The sequence below is a fragment of the Gracilinanus agilis genome, chromosome 3, assembly GCF_016433145.1.
Source record: "Gracilinanus agilis isolate LMUSP501 chromosome 3, AgileGrace, whole genome shotgun sequence".
Classification (NCBI taxonomy): Eukaryota; Metazoa; Chordata; class Mammalia; order Didelphimorphia; family Didelphidae; genus Gracilinanus; species Gracilinanus agilis.
Window position 1 is genome coordinate 474,574,995 of NC_058132.1, and position 25,909 is coordinate 474,600,903.

Consider the following 25,909-nt stretch of genomic DNA (forward strand, 5'->3'; position numbering starts at 1 on the left):
TAATGCCAAATTTGTCACTCTCCAAACTGCATTATTCAGATATCCAGCCCGACCTATATTCTTTGGTCTCTAATGTGTCGTCAATTAAGAACTTCTTGGTTCTTTGTTTTTATTTTTATTCTACTTTTCCTCATCAATTCTTCATGAAGCATTGCATGTTTAAAACCTAAATGATGACCATAAGTCAATGGTAAACCCTTGATGGTTGGAAAATTTGGTCAAGATAAGCTAGGCTTTTTCCTTCTTTCTTCTTTCTTTCCCTTTATTGTTTCTGATCAGACTACTTCAGCGAATCAGTAGATTTCATTTCCTTAACCATGTGGAAAGTGTGATTTCATTTACAGAAAAGGCTTGAAAGTGATATTCCTTAATAATCTTTTTTCTCTTTCCATCTTACTTGGGCTTTATAAATATCATTTATCAGTCTCAAATATTGTAAAAAAACAATTTGCCCACGTTATTGCTGTGGCCAAGTCTTTTGTGAGATTCCTTGTTCTCCCCCATCAGATTGATCTTTTTATGCCAAATTCAAAAGCTTAATTGGAGACTTTTTATATATGGCTCTGTAGCAGAGTTTTGTGTGTGTGTGTGTGTGTGTGTGTGTGTGTGTGTGTGTGTGTGTGTGTGTGTGTCTGAGTGTCTGTGCAGAGATTGTTTCTGTGTGTCTGTGTGTGTTGTATACACACACACATATATATAGCTGTGTTTGATATGGTATGAGGGGTAGAGAATGTACTGGCAGAGGTCAGATGATTGGAGAAAGTGAATTTTGCGGGCAGCCAAATGACTTAGTAAATAGAGAGCCAGGTTTGGAGATGGAAAGTCTTGGGTTCAAATGTGACCTAAGACATTTCCTAACTCTGTGTCCCTGGGTGAGTCACTTGACCACCACTGCCCTAGGCCTTACTGCTCTTCTGCTTGGTGCCAATACATAATATTGATTCTAAGATGGAAGGTAAGGATTTAAAAAAAAAATTTAACTGGGATTCTACCTCATTCCCCTACCCCCCCCAACTCTTAAGGATATCTGTTCAGTGCAGTTACTACTTCCCTTTAAAATATTATTTTTTCATATTCATATTTATATAATTTTTAATATTTATTTTCTGAATTTTGCAAACCATGTTTCTCCATCCTATCCCTCTCTCTTCCCCAAGAAGACAGGTAATATAATTTAGGTTGTACATATATTATTGTACAATACATTTTCCTTGTTCATCATATTGTGAAACAAGAAGTATAGTACTTACGCTGGAGAAAAATTCATTGGGGAAATAAATTGAAGAATGGTATGTTTCAATCTGCATTTGGACTCCCTCTGTTCCTTCTGTGGTGATAGCCTTTTTTTTTTTAATGAGTCCCTTGGAGTTGTCCTGGATCCTTGCCTTGTTGATAATAGTTGTCATTCACAGTTGATCATCATACACTATTGTTGTTATTGTATGCAGCATTTTCTGCATTCCAGCGCAGGTTGTGCTTTCATTCATATTCTGACTCTGATTGTGTTGATGCAGTCAGAATATATATTCTCCATTGCTATTTTCAGACTCTCTATCACCACTTATCCAGTAATCTCTCTTCTTTTAAGGTTCATTCAATTCATATTTATCACACAATCAAGATTTATTAAGTGTTATAAACACGATTCCCAGGGCCTTCTCCTTTCTTCTGTGAGATTAGTGTGGGGTGTGGATTTTAAAATTAATATTCAATATCTCCAAATTATAATATTTATGGAGATTTATTAATATTTAACTAGAGAGCTAGAGAACACAGGGAACGTTCTCCCCCTCACTTCACTTGGAAGAGAGAGCTAGAGGAGCATTACCCCAAACTTATATACAGTCACTCAATAGATGCACATAAACAGAAAGGAAAAGGAATTGTGGATAATACAGAAAGGAAGTTTGGGTAATGTAGTTTTAGGGATTCAAGATTTTCCAGCTATACAGGGGCTACTGCTTTTCTCTCTTTCCCAGCCTTTGCTGTCATGCTAGGCCACTTGAACCTGCAATGATATGCCTTCAGAATTCTCATTTCCTCTTCTCCTGCACCCCACTTCAGCTATACATTGTGATGATCATACTCTTGACCTTGCTATCATTCACAAATGTTACACTTCCATTATGAACTCTAAAATTCCTTTATCTGGGGATAATCTTTTGTTATTCCATTTTTTACTGTCTTATAACCTCTGAGCCTAATCCTCACTGTGCCCTTCCAATACCTGTACTCCTTGGTTTTTTCCTAGGCTAAATCATCCCTGAACTGGCTTTGTTCTTTTCCCTTTCCTATATTGCCCCCTTGGCAAACCAGTTTAACACTACCCTATGGTCTGTGCTCAAAGACTTGTGTACCTGGATCCATTTTTCAGTCTTGCCCTGAAAGACTGAACTTTGGATTAACCCTGTCATCCGCTGCCTCTACTTTCATTCATCTGCTTCTGATTGGAATTGGAGAAAACTATGATACTGTGCTGATTGGGTCTACTACATATTTATATAATATAATACCATCTGGGCCTAAATGGCAGCAAGGCAATATTTTTTAGATTCCCTAATACATTTCCTCTTCCGTTGTCCAAAGTGGCTTTTTTCAGACCCTATTCAAGCTTCCCATGGCTCCCATCTTTTTTAACTCATATGTCTTCCTTCACTATCTCCTCTTTCATCTGTGTCTCATAAAAAGGTGGCCCTTTCTCCCTGTAAAGGCAAACCTTTCTACCTGCCAAGTAATTCTATCTCATTATGTAATTATATCCAATTTGCCCTTTCTTTATCTTGGGTGCATGTAAATTTTTGCATGTTGTTTCCTTTTTTAAAATAGGAGCTCCTCAAGGACAATTTTGCTTTTCCTTGATCTGCAACCTCAGCCATAGCTCGTGGCACATAATAAGCACTTAATATTTGTTGACAGCTTGGCATTGACAAGATGACAATTTTAGTAGGGGTGAGAGCTGGAAGAATTATTTTGGTGAAATTCAAAAATTATGTAGCCTGCTATTATATACTTGTACTATGATCAGCTAAGTGGTATAATAGATAGTGTTGCAACTGAATTCAAAATGATCAGAATTTCCCTCCTGCTTAAGACACTAGTTGTACTGTCCATAAACAAATCATTTAACCTTTGTCTTAGTTTTGTCGTATTTAAAATGGTGGTAATAATAGATTCTATCATATAGGATTGTTGTAAAAATCAAGTGAGATAACATATAAAGTACTTTCTAAATTCTAAATCATAAAACACTATATATACCTGAAAGAATATGGGACTTTGAGTCAATAGACACATGTCTAGCTTTTATATCTGGGACTTTGATCTTTTAACTTCATTACCCTCTCCCAGCCTCAGTTTCTTCATTTGTGAAGATAATTGGAATCATATTTATACTACCTTAACTAAACAGAATTATATCAAAAGAACCAATATTATCCATTTAAGTTTCTCCCCAAGAAGACACAGGTATGTGTGTATAAAAATTAAATTGGCTCTCAAATATAATAGAAATAAAGATTTGTAGGAATATGTCTACCCTTCCTTTTAAAAGAGAGGAAAAAAAGATGTCCAGCAGAATGAAAGATAAAGCTCAAGAACACAAAACCTCCAAGGCAAAGATATGTATCTCAGTCTTCTCTTCCCTTCCCCTAACATACCCTTTAGCCTAATTTAAAAACATAATCAACTCAATTTGTTTGGGGCCATATGAATTTTTAAATTTTATATTATTAGTAGTATAGTATAACTTGTTAAATATTCAGAAATATGGGCATGGGGAAATGAATACAAATAAAATTAGAAGAAAAAAACTACTAAATTTATGGTTTGGAAAAAGAATAATAGGACTTGAGTGCAATCTAATCTCGTTTGCCATTTAAAACCTTACACAAGTCGCTTAATTTCTCTGGATCCAATTTTCCGTACTGTAAAATGAGAGGTTGTATGCTAAGGTTATATCCTTCTCATTGCTGTACATAGACTGTTGCTAGTTATTAATCATGTTCAGATGAAATCAGTGAGAATACTTACACACTAAAATATTCTTGAACTGTGAACATATTGATTCTCACCATAGGCTTATTTCACTGATGTTGAGTCTCAGCTTCATTTTAAGTAGTTTAATAAAAGAAAAGATACTTCCTTAAAGGAAGATAGAAACTTTGTCCAGAGTGACCAGTTAATCCACAAACATGTTTAGCTACCCGTTTTGTGGTAAGCACTCCTAGCCCCCAGGGATACAAAAACAACTCCCTGACCTCAAGGAGTTTACATTTTTTATCTGAGGAGATAGTTGTCTCCCTGGAGGATTGTGATTGGATCTGTGATTTCATTGGTATGGAAAATTTCCTGCTGAGGAAACTCCCTGTACGAACTCTGGCCAGCACTTTCTTTGCTACTTAGAGAGCTGTCTAGAACACTGTGATGAGATACAGTATTGCTTTAGGGCCAAGACTTATATTTTTAACTTTGAGGCCAACTTTCTGATGCTTTGTTGCCACTCTTACCTACATAGAAGTATATATATATATATACACATACACACACAAAATAAATACAAAATAGTGAGGGAAGACACTAGCTTTGGTAGAAATTAGGAAAATGAATATTTGAAGTGAGGGATTTTAAGGGATGGAGGTAAAGTGATAGCATACTCCAAGTATTTAATCCAGCCCTTGTACAGCCACACAAATGAGTGGGGGAGCATCATGTGTGACGAATACAAGGAAGGACTGTTAGACTAGACCTTAGAGTTCAGCGAGAGGAGTAATATATACTGAGAAATATCATATGGGTAAGCCCTACTGTCTGACTATCTACATAGGTGATCAGTATCTCAGGTGTCTCCATTCTCCTGGGTCTTGTACTACATAAACTGCAGGTAATACGGTGGATGAGCCAGTGACATGGTACAGTGGTTAGAGCACTGGACTTGGAGTCAGGTCTCAGATACTTGCTTTCTGTTTGATATTAGGCAAGTCATGTACTCCAGTTTGCCTCAGTTTCCTCACCTATAAAATGAGCTAGAGAAGGAAAATGGAAAATCTCTCCAGTATCATTGCCAAGAAAATCCCAGATTGTCTCAGGAAGAGTCTGACATGAAAGGAAATAAAAATATGTTAACTACTTGAGGCCAAAGGAAATAGAGAGGATTCAAAACAAAGGGCACGTGAATCAGTAAGTTGGAAGGGAGAAAAATGGTTCAGAAACTAAGGGATAGAAAAGAAAGACTTCTCAATAGTTGGGGAGGGGGTAGTGTGTGTGTGTGTGTGTGTGTGTGTGTGTGAAATTTGTACAATTTTTTTCTAACATCAGCTAGATCCAGACATATTGCAGAAACTTGTCCTCCATCCAAGGCAGATTCACCTGTCATCATAATTGCAATTCTCCTTCAATTCTGGCCCCTTCTCTCAATTCACATAGATTATTTGACTTTATTCATACAGCTTACTTACTTACAGCCTTAATTACCTCTTGCCTGGATTAGTGCAACACTTTCCTAATTTGGCTCCTTGTCTCTCAAGGAATGGGAAGCTAGCTGAGACTAAATATTTTTCAGATACATTCATTGGTAGAAAGGATCAAGGATTTATAGTGCACATTTAATTATGAGAACATGTTTCGAGATGATCAACTCAGTTAAAGTATCCTTAACAATTTAGGAAATTATTTTTGTCTTTTGCATATCTGCTTCTAGCAAATATTCCCTGGTGCACTCTCTCTGTCTCTGCCTGTCTCTCTGTCTCTGTCTGTCTCTGTCTGTCTGTCTGTCTCTCTGTCTCTGTCTCTGTCTCTCTCTGTCTCTCTCTGTCTCTCTGTCTCTCTGTCTCTCTGTCTGTCTGTCTGTCTGTCTGTCTCTCTCTCTCTCTCTCTCTCTCTCTCTCTCTCTCTATATATATATATATATATATATTCACACACACATATACATATGTAATGAACAGTCAAATAGAATGCTTTCTATCATTTTTAGGATAAATTATATGGCAGAGAATAGCAATTGGTTCAATTAAATATAAAACTATCTTCCTTTTTCTTACATTTTTTACCCCTTTTGATAATATAAATCTGTTAGATGGAAACGAAAAGTCTGATTATTACCCTGTCTTCTACAATCCAAGAAGCAACCCTAGTTTATAGGAAAAACTGACCTGACAAAATCTATTTCCAATATTCCTCCCATCTAATAACAACTTCCTCATTATTGTCAAAGGGACTCTTCTGCTAAATTTAGTTGCATTCAATAAGAATCAGGCTTATTTTTTGGATATATTTCCCTATTTAGAAATGTGGGATCCACTTGAAGTTGTACCAGGAAAGCCATGTTTTAAAAGTTTGTTATGTATTCTCTCTATTTCCACCCTCTTTGGGAGGAAAAGATTCAGAGCTGTTTATCAATGTGGCTACTAGAACTGAACATAATAGTGATAAGGTCTGAGCAGCAAGACTATCATTTCCCTTGTTTTAGGTACAGTTTGTGATGGTATTAGTTTTTTTGCCATGCTCTTGACTAATATTGAGCTTGAGCAGAGCCTTAAGTCTTTAATGAGATTTTTTTCACATTCACTTGTCTAGCCATATGCCCTCCATTCAGAACATTTGAAATTAATTTTTTTACCTTCTTACCTTCTGTCTCAAAATTAATTCTAAGTATTGATTCCAAGGCAGAGGAGTGGTAAGGGCTATGCAGTTGGGGTTATGTGACTTGCCTAGGGTCACAGAGCTAGAAAGTGTTTCAGACCAGATTTGAGCCCAGATTGTCCTGACTCTTTTGCCTAACTTGCCCCTTGCAATTAATCTTTAAACTCTTTAAGTTTATGTCTCAGTTTATCTCTATTTCCTCTTATTAGATTTAACTCATCATTTCAACCTGAAAAGAGCTTGCTAGGTCCAGATACTCTTATCCAGGTTGTTGGAGAATCAAGTTGATTAATGAAGGAGAGGTCTCTGAGCCATTTCACTAGATATTTCCCTTTAGGTTGATAGCCATTAGCCAAAGATTATTCAGCCAGTCTTTGTATTTGGTTATTCAAACCTTCAAATATACTATATCTATCCCCTACCTTCTAAGAGCTCAGGGATTTGTAATCATTTTTGTGTCATGGATCCTTTTGGAAGTCTGGGAAAGTCTATAAAAACTTTACCAGAATAATATTTGTATTTGTCAGTAGATAAAATAAAAGAACATAAAATTGCTGAGGAAACTAGAGATTAGAGATTTTTTTTTTAACCATCCAAGTTCACAGACCACCCTGAAAGCTATTCATTGACCCCCAGGTTAAAAACAATCCTCCTTTCTCAAATAATTTGACCATAATGTCATTCTTGAGAACATGGACTATGACTACCTAGCTTTATTGAATTTTAAGTCACAAGAGCCTTATGAGTCTTTTCTTTGAAGCCATGGAAGTTGTTTTTTTTCCCCAAATCTAGGATGCATGCTGTGCAATGCCTAGGTTTTCTTGGGCTTAGATTGCATATAATTTAATGAGCCTTTTATGTAATTTTATTTGGAATTATGCTTTTTAAAAACCACACAGAGAGCCATGGATAAACTTCTTCGTTTAACAAGTATCAGTACACAATTTCAGAAATCTTTCCAACAAAGTTTCATAGATTAACTCCTGATATAAGGTTTTCAATGCCAGTAGAAACCTTCATATCTGACTGCAGTGCTAGCTAGGGTGGTGATGGTTGGTGGATGTTGGGGGATGTGTGGGAGAGAATAAGTTGTCGCCTCTTTGCTGCAGATCTACCTGAATTTCAACCTAGACAAAGCTATTTAAAAAAAAAAAAAAGAGGAAAGAAAGAAAGACAGATAGACTTAGGAGGCCCAAGATAGATGTCATTCAAAGAGCTAGTCCTGTGATGAGGGTATCTGGCTGGAGCTAAAAGTCTTCTAAAAAGTAGGATTTGAACATGTATTTTAATAGCTTATGAGGACAACTCTCTTATTGTTAGAGAACCTGTACTTCTAGTTGGAACCAGGGGCATTAAGGTGTAATTCCTTGTAGATATGCTAATCTTTTATACTGATTGTTGGGAAAAGACTTTTAAGATTGGAAACTGCCAACAGGGTCTGATTTCTGTGGCACTCAAGTGGTTTGGTAGGTCTGAGTTTGAGAAAGTAGAAGTAATCCAAAGCTTTAAAGCACCTATGCTTTCAAAAGGGAATGTTTATTTTATTTATTTATTTTTCCAGTATATTAAGCAACTTGTCAACTGAGATGTTTCAGGGAAAATATATAGCATTTGGGGTCCATAGGCCTGGGTTCAAATTTTTGAGCTGCGCCATAAACTTGACGTGTGACCTGGATCAAATCAGTTCACCTTCTAGGCTTCAGTTTCCTTGCATTCAGCATTTGGATTTGATGAATTCAAGATCTCTTCTACCACAGACATTCTTTGTGTCTGTGAAAGAATTGTGAAAAGCAAGAAGTAAAGGTAGGAGACACTGGAAGAAGATACTCAGGAAATGTTCCTCCTGTTTTTGACTCCCTCTTTCATTGAGTCTTGTCTTCATTCCTCTTTCCTCTCAGTAAAAAAAGTTGTTCAATTTAATTCAAAAGTTTGCATGCTCAGAATTAATTTCTGTAGTAATATAAGTAACTTTTGAGTATTCATTTCAATAAATTGCATATGGTAACTGAAGTTGATTGCAATCATTATTGAAAAGTGCCTTTTCTTTATTTAAAAGAAGTTTTGTTAAACTGCACAAGTTTTAGATAATGTGATAAACACAAATAAGTTTCGACTAAGTCAGATGTGTCAGAATCACAGAATTTTAAGAGTTGGAAAGAAGGATATCAGTGGTTCTATAATCTAATCTATATCTGGTAAAAGATTTTTGTAGTAAGCTAACCATTTCCAATTGAAGATGCCCAATGATGGGAGACTGACTCTAACAATTACACAAAGAAGAATTTTAATTTTCTAAGTGCAGGGTATTGTACTAGGCCTGGAGTCAGGAAGACCCAAGTTTGAATACAGCCTCAGACACTTACTGGCTATCTGACCCTGGACAAGTCACTTCACTATTTGCCTCACTTCCCTCAACTATAAAATGAGCTGATGAAGGAAATGACAAACCACTCTAATATCTGCCAATAAAATCCCAAATGGGGTCATGAAGAGTCAGACATGACTGAAAAATCACTGAATAAAATTGTGCCAGAAAAGACAAAAAGGAGGGAATTCTTGTCTGCAAGAAAGTTAAATTTTACTGGGAGAATCCAAACTGTTTCACATTTAAGTAAATATAAAATATATACACAGTGATGGGAGTGGGTTTTCTGATAAGTAGGGATGAATCAATCTATTGAAAGAATTAGTACTTAGGCTGAGCCTCAAAGGAAACTTAGTCTTCTAAGAGCAGATGTAAAGAGTGAGTATGTTCTAGGCAAGGGATATAGGCTTTGCAGAGGCATAGAATGGAGTTCTGCTACCGTGCCATGTATGGGAACAGCAATTAGGCCAGTTTGAAAGGATCTTAGCATAGGTAAAGGAGTTATGATACCTAAACATATTTTGGAACCAGATTGTGAAGGGGTTTGTGTATCAAACGGGAATTTCTATTTTATACTAAGGGCAATGGAGACTCCCTAAAATTTCTTAAGCAGGAGAAGGGACAAGTTTAGACCTGGGTTTTAGAGCTGTCTAGAAAAGGAATTGGGAAGGGAGGAGTGAATTCAGGAAAACTAATCTGTAAGGTATTGAAACAGGGAAAGAGGTGATTGATGGTTTAGACCCAGTGGATATGGTATGAACAGAGAGAAGGAGACAATACAAAAAAAAAAAAAAGCTGAGAAAGACTAGATGAAACTTGGCAAATTATTGGATATGAGGGTATAGAGTAAAGAGTCAAGTACAGCTTCTAGCATGAAAACTTGGGTGATTGGAAGAGTTGTGGTGCTCTCAACAGAATTAGGGAAGTTAAGAGGAGGGTTAATTTTTTTTTTTATTTTGGACTTTAAGGTTATCTAGTATAGTATCTTCATTTTACAAATGAAGAAACTTGTGACTTGTGTCTAATATTGTAAATGTGACTGCACAAATAGTAAATTTTGTGACTTTCAATGTGTTTCCAATCTCTCATTTCAGGAGACCAATAAGGGCTAGTTATGTAAGAATAGGGATCTTCTCCGTAGAAATGGCATATGAATTGATGGGAGCTGATGAAATCATCAAGAGAGTATAGATTAGAGAAAGAAGAACCAACATATACCCACCCATAGGAGACAGGACATGAAAAAGGCACAGTCTTGGCAAACAAGAAGAAAATTAGTCATGAAGACCCAGGCAAGATAGAATACTTAGGGGCAGCTGGGTAGCTCAGTGGAGTGAGAGTAGGGCCTAGAGACAGGAGGTCCTAGGTTCAAACCCGGCCTCAGCCACTTCCCAGCTGTGTGACCCTGGGCAAGTCACTTGACCCCCATTGCCCACCCTTACCAATCTTCCACCTATGAGACAATACACTGAAGTACAAGGGTTTAAAAAAAAAATAGAATACTTAGTAGCAGGAGGTGGTTAACAATATGAAGATGTCAAGAAGTATGAAGTCTGAGAGATCATTGCATTTAGCAAGAAAGAAATCAGTTGAGTAGTGGTATTGGAAGCTATATTGCAAGAACTTATGAAGAAAGCAGATGAGAAAATAGAGTTTACAGCTTTTTCTGAAAGATTATATCCTTTTAGCTCATTCCACTTTTGGATAGTTTTACTTTTTAGGAAGCTTTTCTTAATTCAAAGCTAAATTTGCTTCTTTACAGTTTCTACCCATTGCTCTCAGTTCTACTCTTTGGGGCCAAGCAAAACAAGTTTAAGCCCTCTTCCACAAGACAGCCTTGTAAACACTTGACAGCTATCATATTCAAACTCCCTTTTCCTTTCTTCTTTTCACCCACTCTTTTCTCCATGGATTCAAGGCCTTTTGCCATCCTGATTTCTCTCATGCCACACCTCTTTCTTCATTTATTTATTTATTTAATTTGTTTGTTACATTAAGGTTCCCAGGTGTTATTCTCTTTCCCACCCCTTCCCACACTTAGAGAAGCCATCACTTGATGAAAAATAAAACTATGTCTTGCTTGTTTCTATTTTTCAGTTTTTTCTCTGGAGACAGACAGATACAAGTTATTCATCAAAATATTTCTGTTGCTGTACATAGTTCTCTTGATTCTGTTTTTTTTTTTCTCATAATTTTATGTAGGTCTTTTGATGTTTTTAAGAAATTAACCAGCTTGTTATGTCTTACAGCAAAGTATCATAATCATATGATACAACTTGTTTAGCCATTCCCCAAATGATAGACATCCTTTCAGTGTCCAGTCTTATGATACCACAGAGCTGCTGTAAATATTTTAGAATGATTGCTCTTCAAAATGTTCGGCTCATTTTACAGTTCCCCCAACAATGTATAAGTGTCTTAATTTTTTCCATACCTCCTCAAACATTTGTCACACCTTTTTTTGAATACTCTCCATGTCATCACTATCTTTCTTGAAACTGTGGCAGTCATAACTAGACACTTCAGATGTTGTCTGACTAGGACAGAGTAAAAAAATGGACTATTAACCTAAGTATTTCTGGAAATATATTTCTCTTATGATAACAAGAAATTTCATTAGGTTTTTGTTGTTCTTGTTATCATATCATATTAGTGAGCTTGCAGTCCAATAAAATGTTAAAAAATATTTTTCAAACAAACTATACTACTTCTGTCCCACCTTGACTCTATTAAGATAGATATGTTTTGCCATTTATCCCTATAAAAGATTCTTTTTAATACATCTAACTCAATGTTCTTTTTGTGGATTCTCTTATTTCTGTTAGTAGTCCTCAAGTTCGCATTGTTGGCAAATTTGGTAAACTTGCTGTTTTGTCTACATCAAATTTATTTATAAAAATAAAAAATATTTATAAAACTAATAAAAATACAAAGCTAAGGACAGATCCTTTGAGCACTCTTCTAGATACCTTTCCCTGGTTAAAGTGGGAAGCTAATGGCTACCCTTGGAATTTAGTCAATTCAACTTCATCTGAAATGAACAGGGCCCTGGACTTTAGGAAGTTTTAGGCATTCACTAGCTTTGTGACACAGAGCAAGTTATTTAAACTTCTCTGTACTAGTTTACTCATTTGCAAAATGTAAGGGCTATATATGATGACCTCTAAAGGTACTTTCTAGCTTTAAATCTTTGATTCTATGATGATACTATGTCATCTAATTCCATAAGATAATCTATGTGCTTTCAACACAATATTCCTTTGTGTTTAAAACTTTGAAAAGTAGTGCTGAAGGGGATTGTTGAAAGGAATATATTATGTGTCCTTTCCACTTTTTAGGAATTTTTATACTGTCATGACCAGTTTGCAAAATAGGTGACCAAAAGAACACTCTGCTATATTTCTTTTGAAAAGTCCAGGTGAACAATAATAAAAGCATCCCCTTACTTTCTCAAAGAATCTTTAAAGTCAGTTCATTTATTTAAACCCTCATCTTCTGTCTTAGTATTAATTCCAAGACGGAAGAGAGCAGTAAGGACTAGGCAATTGGAGTTAAGTGACCTGCCCAGGGGGCACACAGCTTGGAAGTGTCTAAGGCCAGATTTGAGCCTAGGTCTTTCAGACTGGGTCTAGTGTTCTGTCCACTGAACTACCTAGCTACTTCTGATTTTTTTTTTAAGTAGGCCCCCAATATAAGATAGTAATAATGATAGATTTATTTCTTACATCAATGTGCTTTTCTTGAATGTGAAAAATTTTAATGATTTTTTTTTTTGTTATTCTTAAATTTATAGGCACAGGTACCTTTGGGCGAGTTCACCTAGTCAAAGAAAGAACAGCCAAGCATTATTTTGCATTGAAGGTAATGAGCATTCCAGATGTCATTCGGCTAAAGCAAGAGCAGCACGTACACAATGAAAAGTCAGTTCTGAAAGAAGTCAGCCATCCATTTCTGATCAGATTGTAAGTCTTTTTTTGTTTTCCCCTTTAGGGCATGTGTGTGGTGTGTACACATCTCCCCTTTTAGGGATTTTGTGTGTGTTTCACCTGTTAATAACTGTATTCTATGAAAAGATTTATAGTATACATGTGAATCCTGACTATTTACAATAATAATAATAATAATAATAATAATAATAATAATAATAATAATAATAATAATAATAATAATAGAAATAAAATCAGCTCTTAGTTAGAAATAACATCCAGACCATCATAGTCTAGACTCCAAATACTTATTGCCTATTGTCGACTGGGGTCATGGTACTGTTTTTTAGAGGCTGCCAGAGGAAATTTATCTCTTCCTCAGCTGGATTTAATTAAAATCACAATGTTAAACTAACATAAAAAGACCTTTCCACTTCATTCCCTTCATCAGATAAATAAGATGACTTGCTCAGTCACCTCTAAGTTAGTAGCAAAGGTACCATTTTCTTGGCTCCCAATCCAATTGTCTCCCTAATAATATACATGACCACAGCAAAGGAATTACATGCATTTTATAGCTTTACTCTTCTGGGCCTGTTTTCATAACTTATAATTTATTGAGAGCCAAACTTCTGAACTATCTAAGATATTGGTTATCTGTATTAATGTTTATTTCTGCTGGCAACGATAATCAAGAGTTAATGTGGCTACATAGTACTTTTCCTTCTTGGTGCTATATAGTGCATGTTTGTGAGGTATGTAAGTGTAGGTGGAATCCCCATTTTGAGTCATGGAAACTGGAGCAATGAGTGCTTAAGGGAATTGCCCAAACTCATGCATCAGTTTCTGGATTCCCCTTAGACCATTGCTCTAAAACATATCTGTGTAACAGAGAAATTATTGCATCAAAAATTTCCATCAGAAATTAAATTTTATGGTATGAAAAATATTTTTTGTTCTTTGTTTCATTTTATGGTATGAAGCATATTTATTGTTCTTTGTTTCATTAGTTAGCTATACTTTCAAAGTATTAATGTTGTGGGTTTAATCTAAAGTCTTCTTTATGACATTTCCATTTCCTTATTAATACTTTTGTTCTAGATTGCCCATGTTATACCTAGAACTTTGTTCTCTCTTTAGTTAATATTTAATATGTAAAAGGGCTATATTTAAAAATTGTTTGGCAAATAGATGATTTGGAACTTGAAATGCATTTCACCCCAAAACACACAGACACAATAGAAAATAATGATTAAATTTTCAGGCTAACTTGTAAAATCTTATTTCACACAATGTAGCTAATTTCTAGTATATTTTTAATAATTAAAAAATTGAGAACAATTTTGTTGCAATGCTAGTAATTAAAGAGAAAAATTATAATTTAAATAAGATTTTTAAAAATACTCCTTTGCATTTTGGAAAAAGCAAATTTAATTAGAGGAGGAAACAATAGATTGAATCTTTTGTGAAACCCCATAATGGGCAAATGGGTACTTTTAGGAGTTTTAGAGGTTGATGGTACTGAATTATTTTTACATTTGATTTTACTTCAAAATGCATTATTTTCTTTTTTTTCTTGATACTAATGTATTACTACATTCAGCCCCTATGAAAAGGCTTTGACTGGTTGTTTCGAACAACCAATAGAATAGAAGAAGAAATGGAACAAAAAGGACATGCAAAAAGATATTTTTTTTATTTTTTTAAGGTTTTCCTCTCTCTAGTCTCCTTTCTCCCAGGTATAGCAGGCTAAAAGTTGAAAGAGAGAAGAGCAAAATGGAATAAAAATTAATGGGTGCATTTGATGGGTAGGGGTAGAGTTTTTTGACTGTAAATCATGAATTATGGCAGGGTGGGGGAATTATGCAATGCTGCATGGAGGAGAAAGGACTGGCTGTATTAAGTATTATCAGGGTAATAAATTTGAGTGCTATATAGAAGGGAAAGAAGGTTAGAGAGGGACATATTCTACATTTATCTTTTAGGATCATAGATCTAAAACTGGAAGTGACCTAAAAGGCCACTTAACCCCCAACCCCCATTTTACAGATGATGAAACTGAGGCCAAGTGTAACTAAGTCTTGTAGCTAAGTGACTTGACCAAAGTTACATAGGAAAATTATTCAAACCCTCTAGTTCCTTTTGCTTCAATGCTCTTTGACTCTTCTTCTTTTATTTTACAAAGCTTGTCCTTATATTTGTAAAGTCACCTGTTTAATTTTGTTTGGGGGCAATGGAATTTCTTTTTCAATAGATCCTGCTTGGATGTAATGTTAATTTCTTTTTAGTATCCATCTAGGTAGGTTAGAATGTATGTGCTATTTTGCATATAGCAGGAACTCATCAAATGTTTAACTTAGCTGATGAGTGTGGAAGAACACCAGGAAGCTTTGTGTCAGATAGAGACTGTATGAGTGTTGTTTAGTTTCTTATCTACTCTAAGGACACTTCTAACACCAAACTGATTCTACTTTTCTACTTTGGGGAAATCTAAGGGGAGTTTGTGTTTGAAAGTAAGAAAAATTGTGTTTGGAAGTATCCAAGGAAATTTTAACATCAATTAGAAGAAAATATTTAAACACTGATGGCAAAAATAGTTTGTTTTTAAAGGTGATAATTAATCTATTAGTTTCTCTCTACTGATTTTGATTCAGCATATCTCTATAAAAGCAAGCATATAATTGTCATTTACTACAGAGATGGACTGATTGTTTGGCATTTAATTTTTTAAAATTAGCTCTGTAATAATCGCCATCATAGAGTGCTTTGGAATCCAGTTTAGAGATTTACAAGGAAACATTATTTTGAGTAAGCTTTAAAAAAATTCCATAAAATATTTTTGCATATTAATGCAACTACTAAAAATAGTCATGTACTAGAAGTTTATTATTACATAATATTTTAAAACTCAGTCTTATTGACTTTGAAAAAAATTACAATCATTCCCCTACCCATCTACCTACCCCCAGTCTGCAATTTCATGAACTCTGTTTTGTAAATATGGAAAACAGTTAAGCTAAAACAAAAACAAACCTGATAATATTTCTCTATATATCTCCACCATTTCACATTCGTAATTACTTAACTCTCCAACAAAAGGAGGGAATTATATTTCTTTCTCTTCTTTGGAGCTAACATTTATTATGATAGTTACACAGCATTCATTTTGGTATGCTTTTCTGCATACATTATTATAATCATTGTGTATGTTTTTTTCCTGGTTCTACTTTCTTCATTCTCAGTCCTAGTGTCTTATGTGAGCTACCATATCAATCAATCACCTATTGAACCCTTCAAAATAGATTTTTCGAAGACATTTCAAATATGACCAAAGCAGAACTTTGTATCTTCCCCTTCCAACCTTTCTTCTTCTGAACTTCCACATTATCATCAAAGGTGCCATGATTCTTTCATTTTCTAACTAAGCCTTGTCTTTAACTCATAACTTTTCTTCACCCTATATATTCATCCATTGAGTTATCCAATCTTGCCATCTCTTTCTTCACATCATTTCTCCCATTCAGCTCCCTCCATTTCACTGACCCAGCTGCCAACCTTAGTTCAGACCTTCATCATCTCTAATCTTGATTATTGCCTCCTAATTGGTCTCCCAAGTTAAAGGCTCCCCCAGTTCTTCTCCAGCCTCCACTCTGCCAAAGCAATATTCTTTCTTTGCAGATCTGACCACGTGACTCCCCTACTCAATTGACTTTAGTGGTTTCCTGTTTTCTCTAGAATAAAAGATAAAACAATTCTGTTTAGCTTTTAAAGTCCTTCAGAACCACCCTTTCCCCCCAACACACATGCACCCTGTTTAGTGATCCTGCCAATTAGGTCTTCTTTTTGTTACTTACACACTACACTTTAAATCATGTCTCCGTGTAATGGCCTCCTCCCCATCCCTGGGATATATTCCCTATTTATCTCAATTTAGTAGAATTCTACTTTTACTTCAAGAGAAATGAAACCTTTAATCATCTCCCCTCCCTTCCCCCAACTAGAAGTGCCCTCATTTCCAGACTGCCTTGTTTTTAACTACTTTATATTTCTTTGCTTTATATTTAATTCTACACATATATGTTTTCTATAGTTTTGTGTATTTTTTCTTTCTCCTGTTAGACTATAAACTCATTGAGAGCAGAGATTGTTTCATTCTTTCACTTAAAATCTCAAGCACATAGTAATCCATAAGAGCTTATTGATTACCTCAATTCATAGTCCCCTCCACCCCCTGCATGTTTCTTTATTTCTCATGTTAGTTGTTCCTTACTACACAATGGCATTTCATTATATTCATATATTAGAATTTATTTAGTCATTCTCCAAATGATAGGAACTCACTTTTCCATGTTTTCCCCCCCTTCCCATCTTATTTATGTTGCCACCACAAAGAGTATGACTAGAAATATTTTGACATCTCTGGGATCTTTTTATCTCAGACTTTCATGAGGGATATATTGAGAAGTTTAGGATCTGTTGAGTTAAAGAGTATGAGCAGTTTATTGACTTTTTTCACAAATTGCTTTCCAGAGTGGTAAAACTAATCCATAGCTCTACCAACAGCATGTTAGCATGCCTGCTTTTCCACAGGCCTTCCAACATTGACTAGTTCTACATTTTGTCATCTTCATCCATTTTCTGGGCATCAGTTGAAACCTCAAATTTTTTTTTTAACCATTTTTCTTATTAGTGATTAGAAACATCCTTTCATGTGATTGTTATTGTTTAGCAATCCCTTTGAAAACTTTATTTCCTTTGACCACTTCTCCACTGGGGAATGATGGTTATTGGTATTATATAGAGAGTTGGCACAAATTTATATCTTGTATAATAGCCTATTATCAGAGATAATTGACAAATATTTTCCCCATGATGGCTTTCTTCTTATCCTAGCTATATTGATGTTCTGTAAAAAAGCTTTTAGTTTAATTCCTTTGTTCTTGCTTTCAGAAAGAATGATGATCAGTATAGTTTTTACCATTCCCCTGTTCCTCTCTTTGCAGAGAAATGGTCTTGGAAGCTGAGTTCTGGAAGTTGGGCATACGTGGCAAATTGATGCCTTGAAATTCTCCTCCTTAAGGAAGAATTGATTCTACTTTGAGAAAGTTACATATTTGTAGCCTCATGGGAGAGGGACTAGAGTTCTATAATGTATAGTATGTAAATTTTAACTAGAATAGTAGTGAGCTGCTGGAAGGATCATGCTACAGAGGAGTTCCAGCATGTATTTTTACAGTAACACTGATAAGGTATTTTAAAAATGTGAATTGGTTTATCAGATCTCTGTTTCAAAATTATCTTGACATATTTTACTGTGCTGCGTTTTCACTCTAAGTTCTAAAAATTTCTGCTTAGGAAAATCTTTGTAGCAGTCAATTATATTGAACTATGTAAAGCATTTGGGGTGAGAAAAAAGTGATACGTTTTCTTGAATCATTGAATCATAGTAGCATTAAAAGGAACTTAGGAAAACTCTTTGGTCCAACACCCTTATTTTATAGATGAAGAAGCTGAGAAAGATTAAGTGACATGCCTAGAATCACACAGGTATTAAAGAGAAGAATTGATATTTGAACCAAGGTTTCTGACTCCAAGTAGGAGTTATCACACTTATATTTAAGGATGAAAAAGGGAGTTCTTTTTTTAATAATATAATTAGCAAGCTAATGCATAAAAGGTGGTTATGTGATGAGATGGGCAAATGCAGGAAAAAATGTGGGCAATTTAAAAAACAATTATTTTTATTATTTTTAAACCCATACCTTTCATCTTAGAATCAATACTGTGTTTCTTGGGGGCAGGTAAGTGGCTTAGTCAGAGAACCAGGCCCAGAGACAGGAGACCCTGTGTTCAAATCTGGTCTCAAACACTTCCTAGCTGTGTGATCCTGGGCAAGTCACTTAGCCCCCTTACCACTCTTCTCAGAACCAATACAGAGTATTGATTTTGAGATAGAAGATAAGGGTTTAAAAAAAAAATTAGAATCAGTATTGTGTGTTGGTTCCAAGGCTGAAGAGTAGTAAGGGCTAGGTACCGGGGGGGGGGGGGGGGTTCGGGCCTGGCTTTCAATCCACTAAGCCACCCAGCTGCCCCACAAACCCAATTATTTAAAAAAAAACAACAAACTAATAAATATTTTTCAGAGTTAAATATGGTCATTTAATTGAAGATTTGCCTTACAACTAGTTGTCACAAAAGTTTCCTATATAGGATGTGTGTGCTAACAGACTAGATCTTATCTGATGATGATGGTGTTTCCTGGATGTCTTAATTTTGTAAAAGTATTAAAGTTTTTTCAGGCCTGCTTGACACATTGTGATAAATATTTAAGAAATGGTCTTCTAGAGGCCTACATGGATTTATAAAAATGAAAATATAAGTTAGATGTAAGATACCTGCCAGTGCTCACATGAAAATAAGGTGTCACTTTTTACAAATTATTACAGAACTATAGTGTTTAGCTATCTATGGCATTATGCAGATTTAGAGAATTTTATTACAAGTTCTATTTTTACATAAAGACCTTTTTCTAGATGAAATCTGGTGTATTTTTAAATTGTGTTACCCCGCCCTTCCTAAAGTGTATGCATCTGTTGAATTTTGTTGTGGTTTGTTTTTCTCTTCCCCTTCTCTGATCTCTTCCTGTCTCTGAGCATAGCCTTAAGTGTCTCAAAGGTTCCTGGACTCCTGAAAAAAAAAAAACAGTGGCCTGCTCCTCTGACCTTCTTTTGACTCTTAGCCACTGTCAAGGGTAGAGTAGAATTTCCATCTTGTCATTTGCAATATAGTATTGTCACAGACTTAAAAAAAATCTGTGAAATAATTTAGGCATTTCACATAAACTTGATCACAAGACATTAAGAATCAGGAGGAAGGAAGAAGTAAAGTCAGCTGCACTTGGCAGAGTGTCCAGAGAGAGCACCCTTGATGTAGTCATCCATCCTCAGAATTCTCTTTAAGCAAACAAAGAATTCTGCACGACATGCATAAAATTTCCTTCTTCTGTCTTAGGAATGTCTTGCCATATTTCTAGGAGGTGGAGTAGTAGGAATTGTGTCTTATTCTACCCTTCATTTTTTCTGGATTGAAGTCCACTGCAGTCTATGATTTGATGGACACACATGCCCAGATCTAAAAGGAAAGTAATGCTAACTCTTTTTTTCTTAAATCATTCTTTGGAAGGTGAAGATTTAGTGTTATTTTCAAGTTACTTTAGTCTCCTCTTCTGGAGTGTGATAATGCACAAACTTTGGAGATCTGTGGGGAAGAGAACACTGTTCATTCCACTTATGGGATATAGGAAGAAAGCTCTCCCAAGCCTATTTTTATTTTTTATGATCATTTTGTGTACTTGTAGATTCTTCCTATTTGAGGTTTATGCCACTCTATGCCACCCAAGGGAATCTTACTTTTCATTAATATTTTTCAACAGGCAGATATTATATTTTGGTCTTTATTTAATAATCACTTGAATGTTACAACTAAATGAGACTTAGAAATGTTTCTTTATTGGCCTTTATATATCTTGCCATATAAATGAGGATTTTCTGAATTGTAAGAAAGACAACCATAGCAACTTACCATAACTACTTAAGACAGATGGTTTAAACATGTTCTTTGTTGGAGCAAAAATGCATACTTTATTGACTTCCTTGTATTTCAAACACCCACTTATCAGGTGTCTTAGTTTCTAGGCAAAGAAAGATAATGCTTTATCAGTAGATAAAAATCTCCATACCAACCTAAAATAGCATTTTCATTCTGGGTTTTTGGCAGATGATGAGATATGGAGTAGAGACTGTCCTTTTACAGCTATTTCTACTCTAACCTCTTATATCAGTGCCAGTGCTTGTTGATGCTTAGGCAAAGAATCCCAGATGCCTTTTTTCTTCTCCACAGTTTGAGCAGGTGACTTGATTACAGTGCTTATTCGATTAATTAAAAAAGACAAGAAAGAAAACTAGTTTTCTAGGAGTAACTCTTTTCCTCTAGCTCTAAATAATGGTGAGATTAAACAGTTTTGAATCTCGTGTCATTACTGTGATGAAGACTAAGCAGCCTTTGTACCTACTATGCACATTTTTCCCCCTTCATTTTCCTTTCCTTCATTCCTCTGATGGATGAAACTTTGACCATTTTCCACAGGAGATGATTACCTTGAGGGCTAAATTAATTTAGCACCAGTTTGGTGCTTTCTGCAGGAGCAAAACCCAGAATTATTTGATTACCATAAGTACCATGATTTAAACGAGGCCCCAGAATTGTTGTCTGTTTCTGCTAAATTGTTGGTTAAAGGATTGAAATTTAAGAATTCTTCAAGCAAGGCAGCTAGTTGGATTTTGGATCCAGCCAGGCCTGGAGATGGGAAGTGCTGGGTTCAAATTTGACCTCAGACACTTCCTAGCTGTGTTTTATTGACTGTGTAAAGGAGGTTTAGATTTGCCTGGCAAGTCACTTAACTCCAATTGCCTAACCCTTACTGTTTTTCTGCTTCAGAAACAATACTTAATATCTATTCTACGACAGAAGGTAAGGAATAAAAAAAAAAAAATCTCAAGGGACCAAGCTGTATGAATTGACGGATTTTCTTTTTAATCACAAAACAAAGGATTAGAGAGAGGATAAAAATTTTTGATTTCAGTTGATATGCCTGAATGTTTTGTGTTAAAAGAAGCTGTCAGTCATTGCCTTCACTTGAAGAAATTGGCCTAATGATCACTTTTGAGGAAACAGTCAAATGCCTGCTTTAGGTTAAATGAAATTTTGCTCCAGGGAAGTAGCTAACCAGTAGTTATCCTACTCTTTTTTAGAAAGGTAATTAGAAAAAGAATTATTGGCCTTTTTGTTTAGCTTCCCTAGTATCTAATGTGGGAAGTGTCCTAATCCAGAGTTTTTCAAGAACCTGAGAGGTAGTCTTTCTACTTGTTAAAAAAAAAAGGGGGGGGGAAGTGAATAGTATTCCCTCTGCCCCATAGAATTTTTGAGAAAAAAGAAAGCTGTATATCTGTTTCATCTTAGGACTAGGATAAAGGAAGTTATGAAGAATGTCTCTGTGATCTTACAGCAAGGAACTTTGTGAGACTTCCAGGGGGAGAAAGAAAGATGCATCTCTCTATGATGATCTTCCTGATGAATGCCATGCCAATATAGAATTATAGAGTTAAATAGATCCTAACAAACAATCTTGCCCAAGAAACTCAGTCAAAAGGTCTTCTGGCCTCTGCTTGAATACCTCTCACCATGGAGAACTCAATGTATCTTGAGACAGCCAATTCTACAGAGATGTCTCTGCATGTATTTGATAACAACTATTGTTATCTTAACTGATTTGATCTTGGTTGTCATAGAAGGAAAAATATATTGGTACATTGCTGGAGATTGGTGAAATAGGCTGGATTTCAGCATTAATTATGAAATGATTGATAGAGTCCAGATTAGATTCTCTTCAATGAGTATGTTAGTTCTGCCTGTATAAGGGAGTTTTCCATTTGCTCTGGAAGCCATTCATCTTCTATGTAATTCCATTGAACCTACCTTCGTGTTTTGCCTGATTGATTGGCGTATCTTATGTTAAGGTAGTGACTGAAGTTAATCCTAGTAATAAATTAATTTTTATTGAAAATTTCAAAATGTCTTTTGAACTTATGAATATTACATTTTCAGTTTTTACCAAGTTCTACTTTGGGTAACTGAATTATCTTATTTTAGTGACTTCTTAGTTTCAAATCAGGTTAAATCTAGAGCCTATGAATTCCAAATTAAAATGAGCTCAATACGAATAGTCAGACTATCTAAACTCTGTAAACACTTGAATTCTTGCCACTTAAGTAATAACCAGGTATTTATGAATCACATAGTAACTACAAAAGAGTTGGCATTCTTAACAGTTTCACAGAATTACCAGATTTAAATTTCAGATTTCAATGGGATCACCAGAAGCCAACATGTAAAAGGGTTCCTTCTGATTTCAGAACTTAACTGATTTAAGGATTGTAGGGGATCATATACATGTATTAGTTTCATTTGAACTTTATTGTTGTTCATTTGTTTCATTTGTGTCTGACTTTGTGATCCCATTTGGGATTTTTTTGGCAGAGATACTGCAGTGGTTTGACATTTACTTCTTCAGCTCCTTTTACAGATGAAGTAATGGAGACAAACAGGGTTAAGTGACTTGCCCAGAGTCACCAATCTAAGTAAGGGTCTGAGGTCAGATTTAAACTCAGGAAGGAGGAGTCTTCCAGACTTTAAGGCCTGGTACTCAGTGCATTGCACCACCTAGGTTTATAGTAGCCTTAAAGGCAGATACTATTATCCTCATTTTACAAATGAGGAAACTGAAGTCAGAAAAGACTTGGCTCTCATCCCAGAGCTAATAATGATTTAAAACTAAGTGTTCTGACTTCCTGCCTTCCACTTTTTTTACTGTTCAGTGTTGCTTTTCCAAACCTTAAAACTTTTTTACTTATATTTTCCTTTAAGACCTCAAGTGAGGGGAAGCCCAATACCTCTTGAAATAGCCCATCTCACTTATGAGTAGCTCTAATTCTTGGAAAGTTTTTCTTTTTTCATAAGTCCTAAATGTGCCTGTTTTCAACTTCTAGTTGAGTCCTTGTCCCCTAGAAGACAGGATGAATGTAAAATTTCCACAAATCAACCCTCAGATTCTTGAAGATAGCTGCCATCCCCCTCATCTTTTTTTTTTTTTTTTTTTTTTTTTAACCCTTGTACTTCGGTGTATTATCTCATAGGTGGAAGATTGGTAAGGGTGGGCAATGGGGGTCAAGTGACTTGCCCAGAGTCACACAGCTGGGAAGTGGCTGAGGCCGGGTTTGAACCTAGGACCTCCTGTCTCTAGGCCTGACTCTCACTCCACTGAGCTACCCAGCTGCCCCCCCCCCCCCTCATCTTTTAAACTTCTTTTCTCCAAGCTAAACATCTCTAATTCTTTTCAACAGTCTTCATGTGTCTTGAACTCCAGGATTTTTAACATTCTAATTGTTCTTCTCTGGATATGGGCTACCTCATCAGTATATTTTCTAAAATATGGAATGTAGAAATGAGTACAGTGCTTTGACCAGTTCATAATACAGTGATTCAGTGGGACTTTCCAATAGTTGGACAGCATGGCTTTCTTCATGTGATATGATTGTCTTATATGTTATTACCCAATTCATTTTGTCACATTGTTCATCATCCAGCCCACTTAAACTATTGGGTTTGTTCTTCCTTTTTTTTTTTTCCTAGACAGAAATGTCTAGCCATGTCTGTTATTTTATACAAAGTTTGCTTTTTTTGACTCGTTTACCACTTTACATTTATGCTTATTAAAATTAATTTCATTGCATTTGGCCCAGTGTTTTAACTTGTCAAATTTCCAGGTTAACCTTGTTAGACACCTCTTTTTTTGTACCTCATTAAGATTATTTCTCTTTTCCCAATTTCATTCTTAAAAGCTTATGGTCAGTCATGGGGTAACCTCCCCTATAGAATGTTTGCTATAGAATTCTATTCATTTTTAATTTTAGCTTTGAAATCTGCTCCTCCAAAATTTAGAGGGTATCAGATAAGGCACAATTTTCTTCTCTTTTGCCACAAATTCTTGGAAGGAAAGTTTACTTCTTCCAACCAAGGTTCCCATGTTTTCATCTGACCAACCAACTCCTCCTCTTTGGACAGGATCCTGTCTAGAATATATTTTCTCATTTTTAGTTCTTCTAAATTTTGAAAATTAAAATTATCATTAAGGCAAGAGTGTTTTGTTTTTGAAAGCAAGAAAGGCTCCAGCAGATGCCTGTACAATTTAACTTTTTCATCCTATCTTTCTGTTAACAAAATATGTGTCAAGGTATTTAGTTTTTTTTTTTTTGTTTTTTTTTTTACTTTTTTTTTTTATTTTAAACCCTTAACTTCTGTGTATTGACTTATAGGTGGAAGAGTGGTAAGGGTAGGCAATGAGGGTCAAGTGACTTGCCCAGGGTCACACAGCTGGGAAGTGTCTGAGGCCAGATTTGAACCTAGGACCTCTGGTCTCTAGGCTTGGCTCTCAATCCACTGAGCTACCCAGCTGCCCCTCAAGGTATTTAGTTTTAATTTTGTTTAAATTTCTCATCTTTAATCTTATAATATTAATTGACCCCTCTCTTTCAACTTCTGAAACTGATAATCTCATGATCTCTAGTTTAAATTTTTTTTGTTCTTAATTTACTCTCTACTAATGCCTCCTTTTGCAGAATGTTATCTTTTGATGCTTGTGTGAATTCATGAATTGATATATGATGTTTATATTATGCTTTTTAACTCTTAAAATCTTAGGCATTTGGATTTTCTCCAATTTTGCCTAATTTTCACTTCATCTTTAGTAACTAAAAGAAAATCAGAGTTAGAAGTAACCTCAATAATCATCTATTCTGACCCAATACAACATTTCCAACCTCAATAGTTATTACTTCCCCTACCACATTCCAATATGCAACCAAAATGACGTCTCTGTTTTCCTGGTCCACGGCACTTTAGCTCCCATCTCCATGTCCTTATATTGGCGATCTCACATGCATAGTCTCCCTCCCTCCTTGCCTTCTACCTTATACAACCTGTCTTTTCCTTTAAGATGAAGTTTAAGTATCATTTTTTTGCATGAACCTTCTTTCTGATCCTCCACATTGCTAATGCCATCCCTAAACAACATTTTATATTTAACTACTTTATATGTGTGTTTCTTTGTGTATGCTTTTATTTATGTATTAGCTTCATGATACATATACACATTTCTGTATCAAAAGATAACATTTCTGTAGCATCAAAAGATAACATTCTATAAAAGGAGGCATTAGTAGAGAGAATAAATTACGAACAAAAAGTTTTAAACTAGAAATCACGAGATTATCAGTTTCAGAAGTTGAAAGAGAGGGGTCAATTAATATTACAAGATTAAAGATGAGAAATTTATATATATATATATACATGATATATATATATG

At 35.3% G+C, this 25,909-nt stretch overlaps 1 protein-coding gene across 1 annotated transcript in view; it reads left to right on the forward strand.

Moving 5' to 3' along the window:
- Positions 1-25,909, forward strand: part of PRKX (protein kinase X-linked) — a 144,045-nt gene that overhangs the window by 64,769 nt on the left and 53,367 nt on the right. Inside the window, exon 2 of the mRNA XM_044670391.1 lies at positions 12,798-12,966. Coding sequence (XP_044526326.1) covers positions 12,798-12,966 — 169 coding nt within the window. The remainder of the gene's footprint in view (positions 1-12,797; positions 12,967-25,909) is intronic.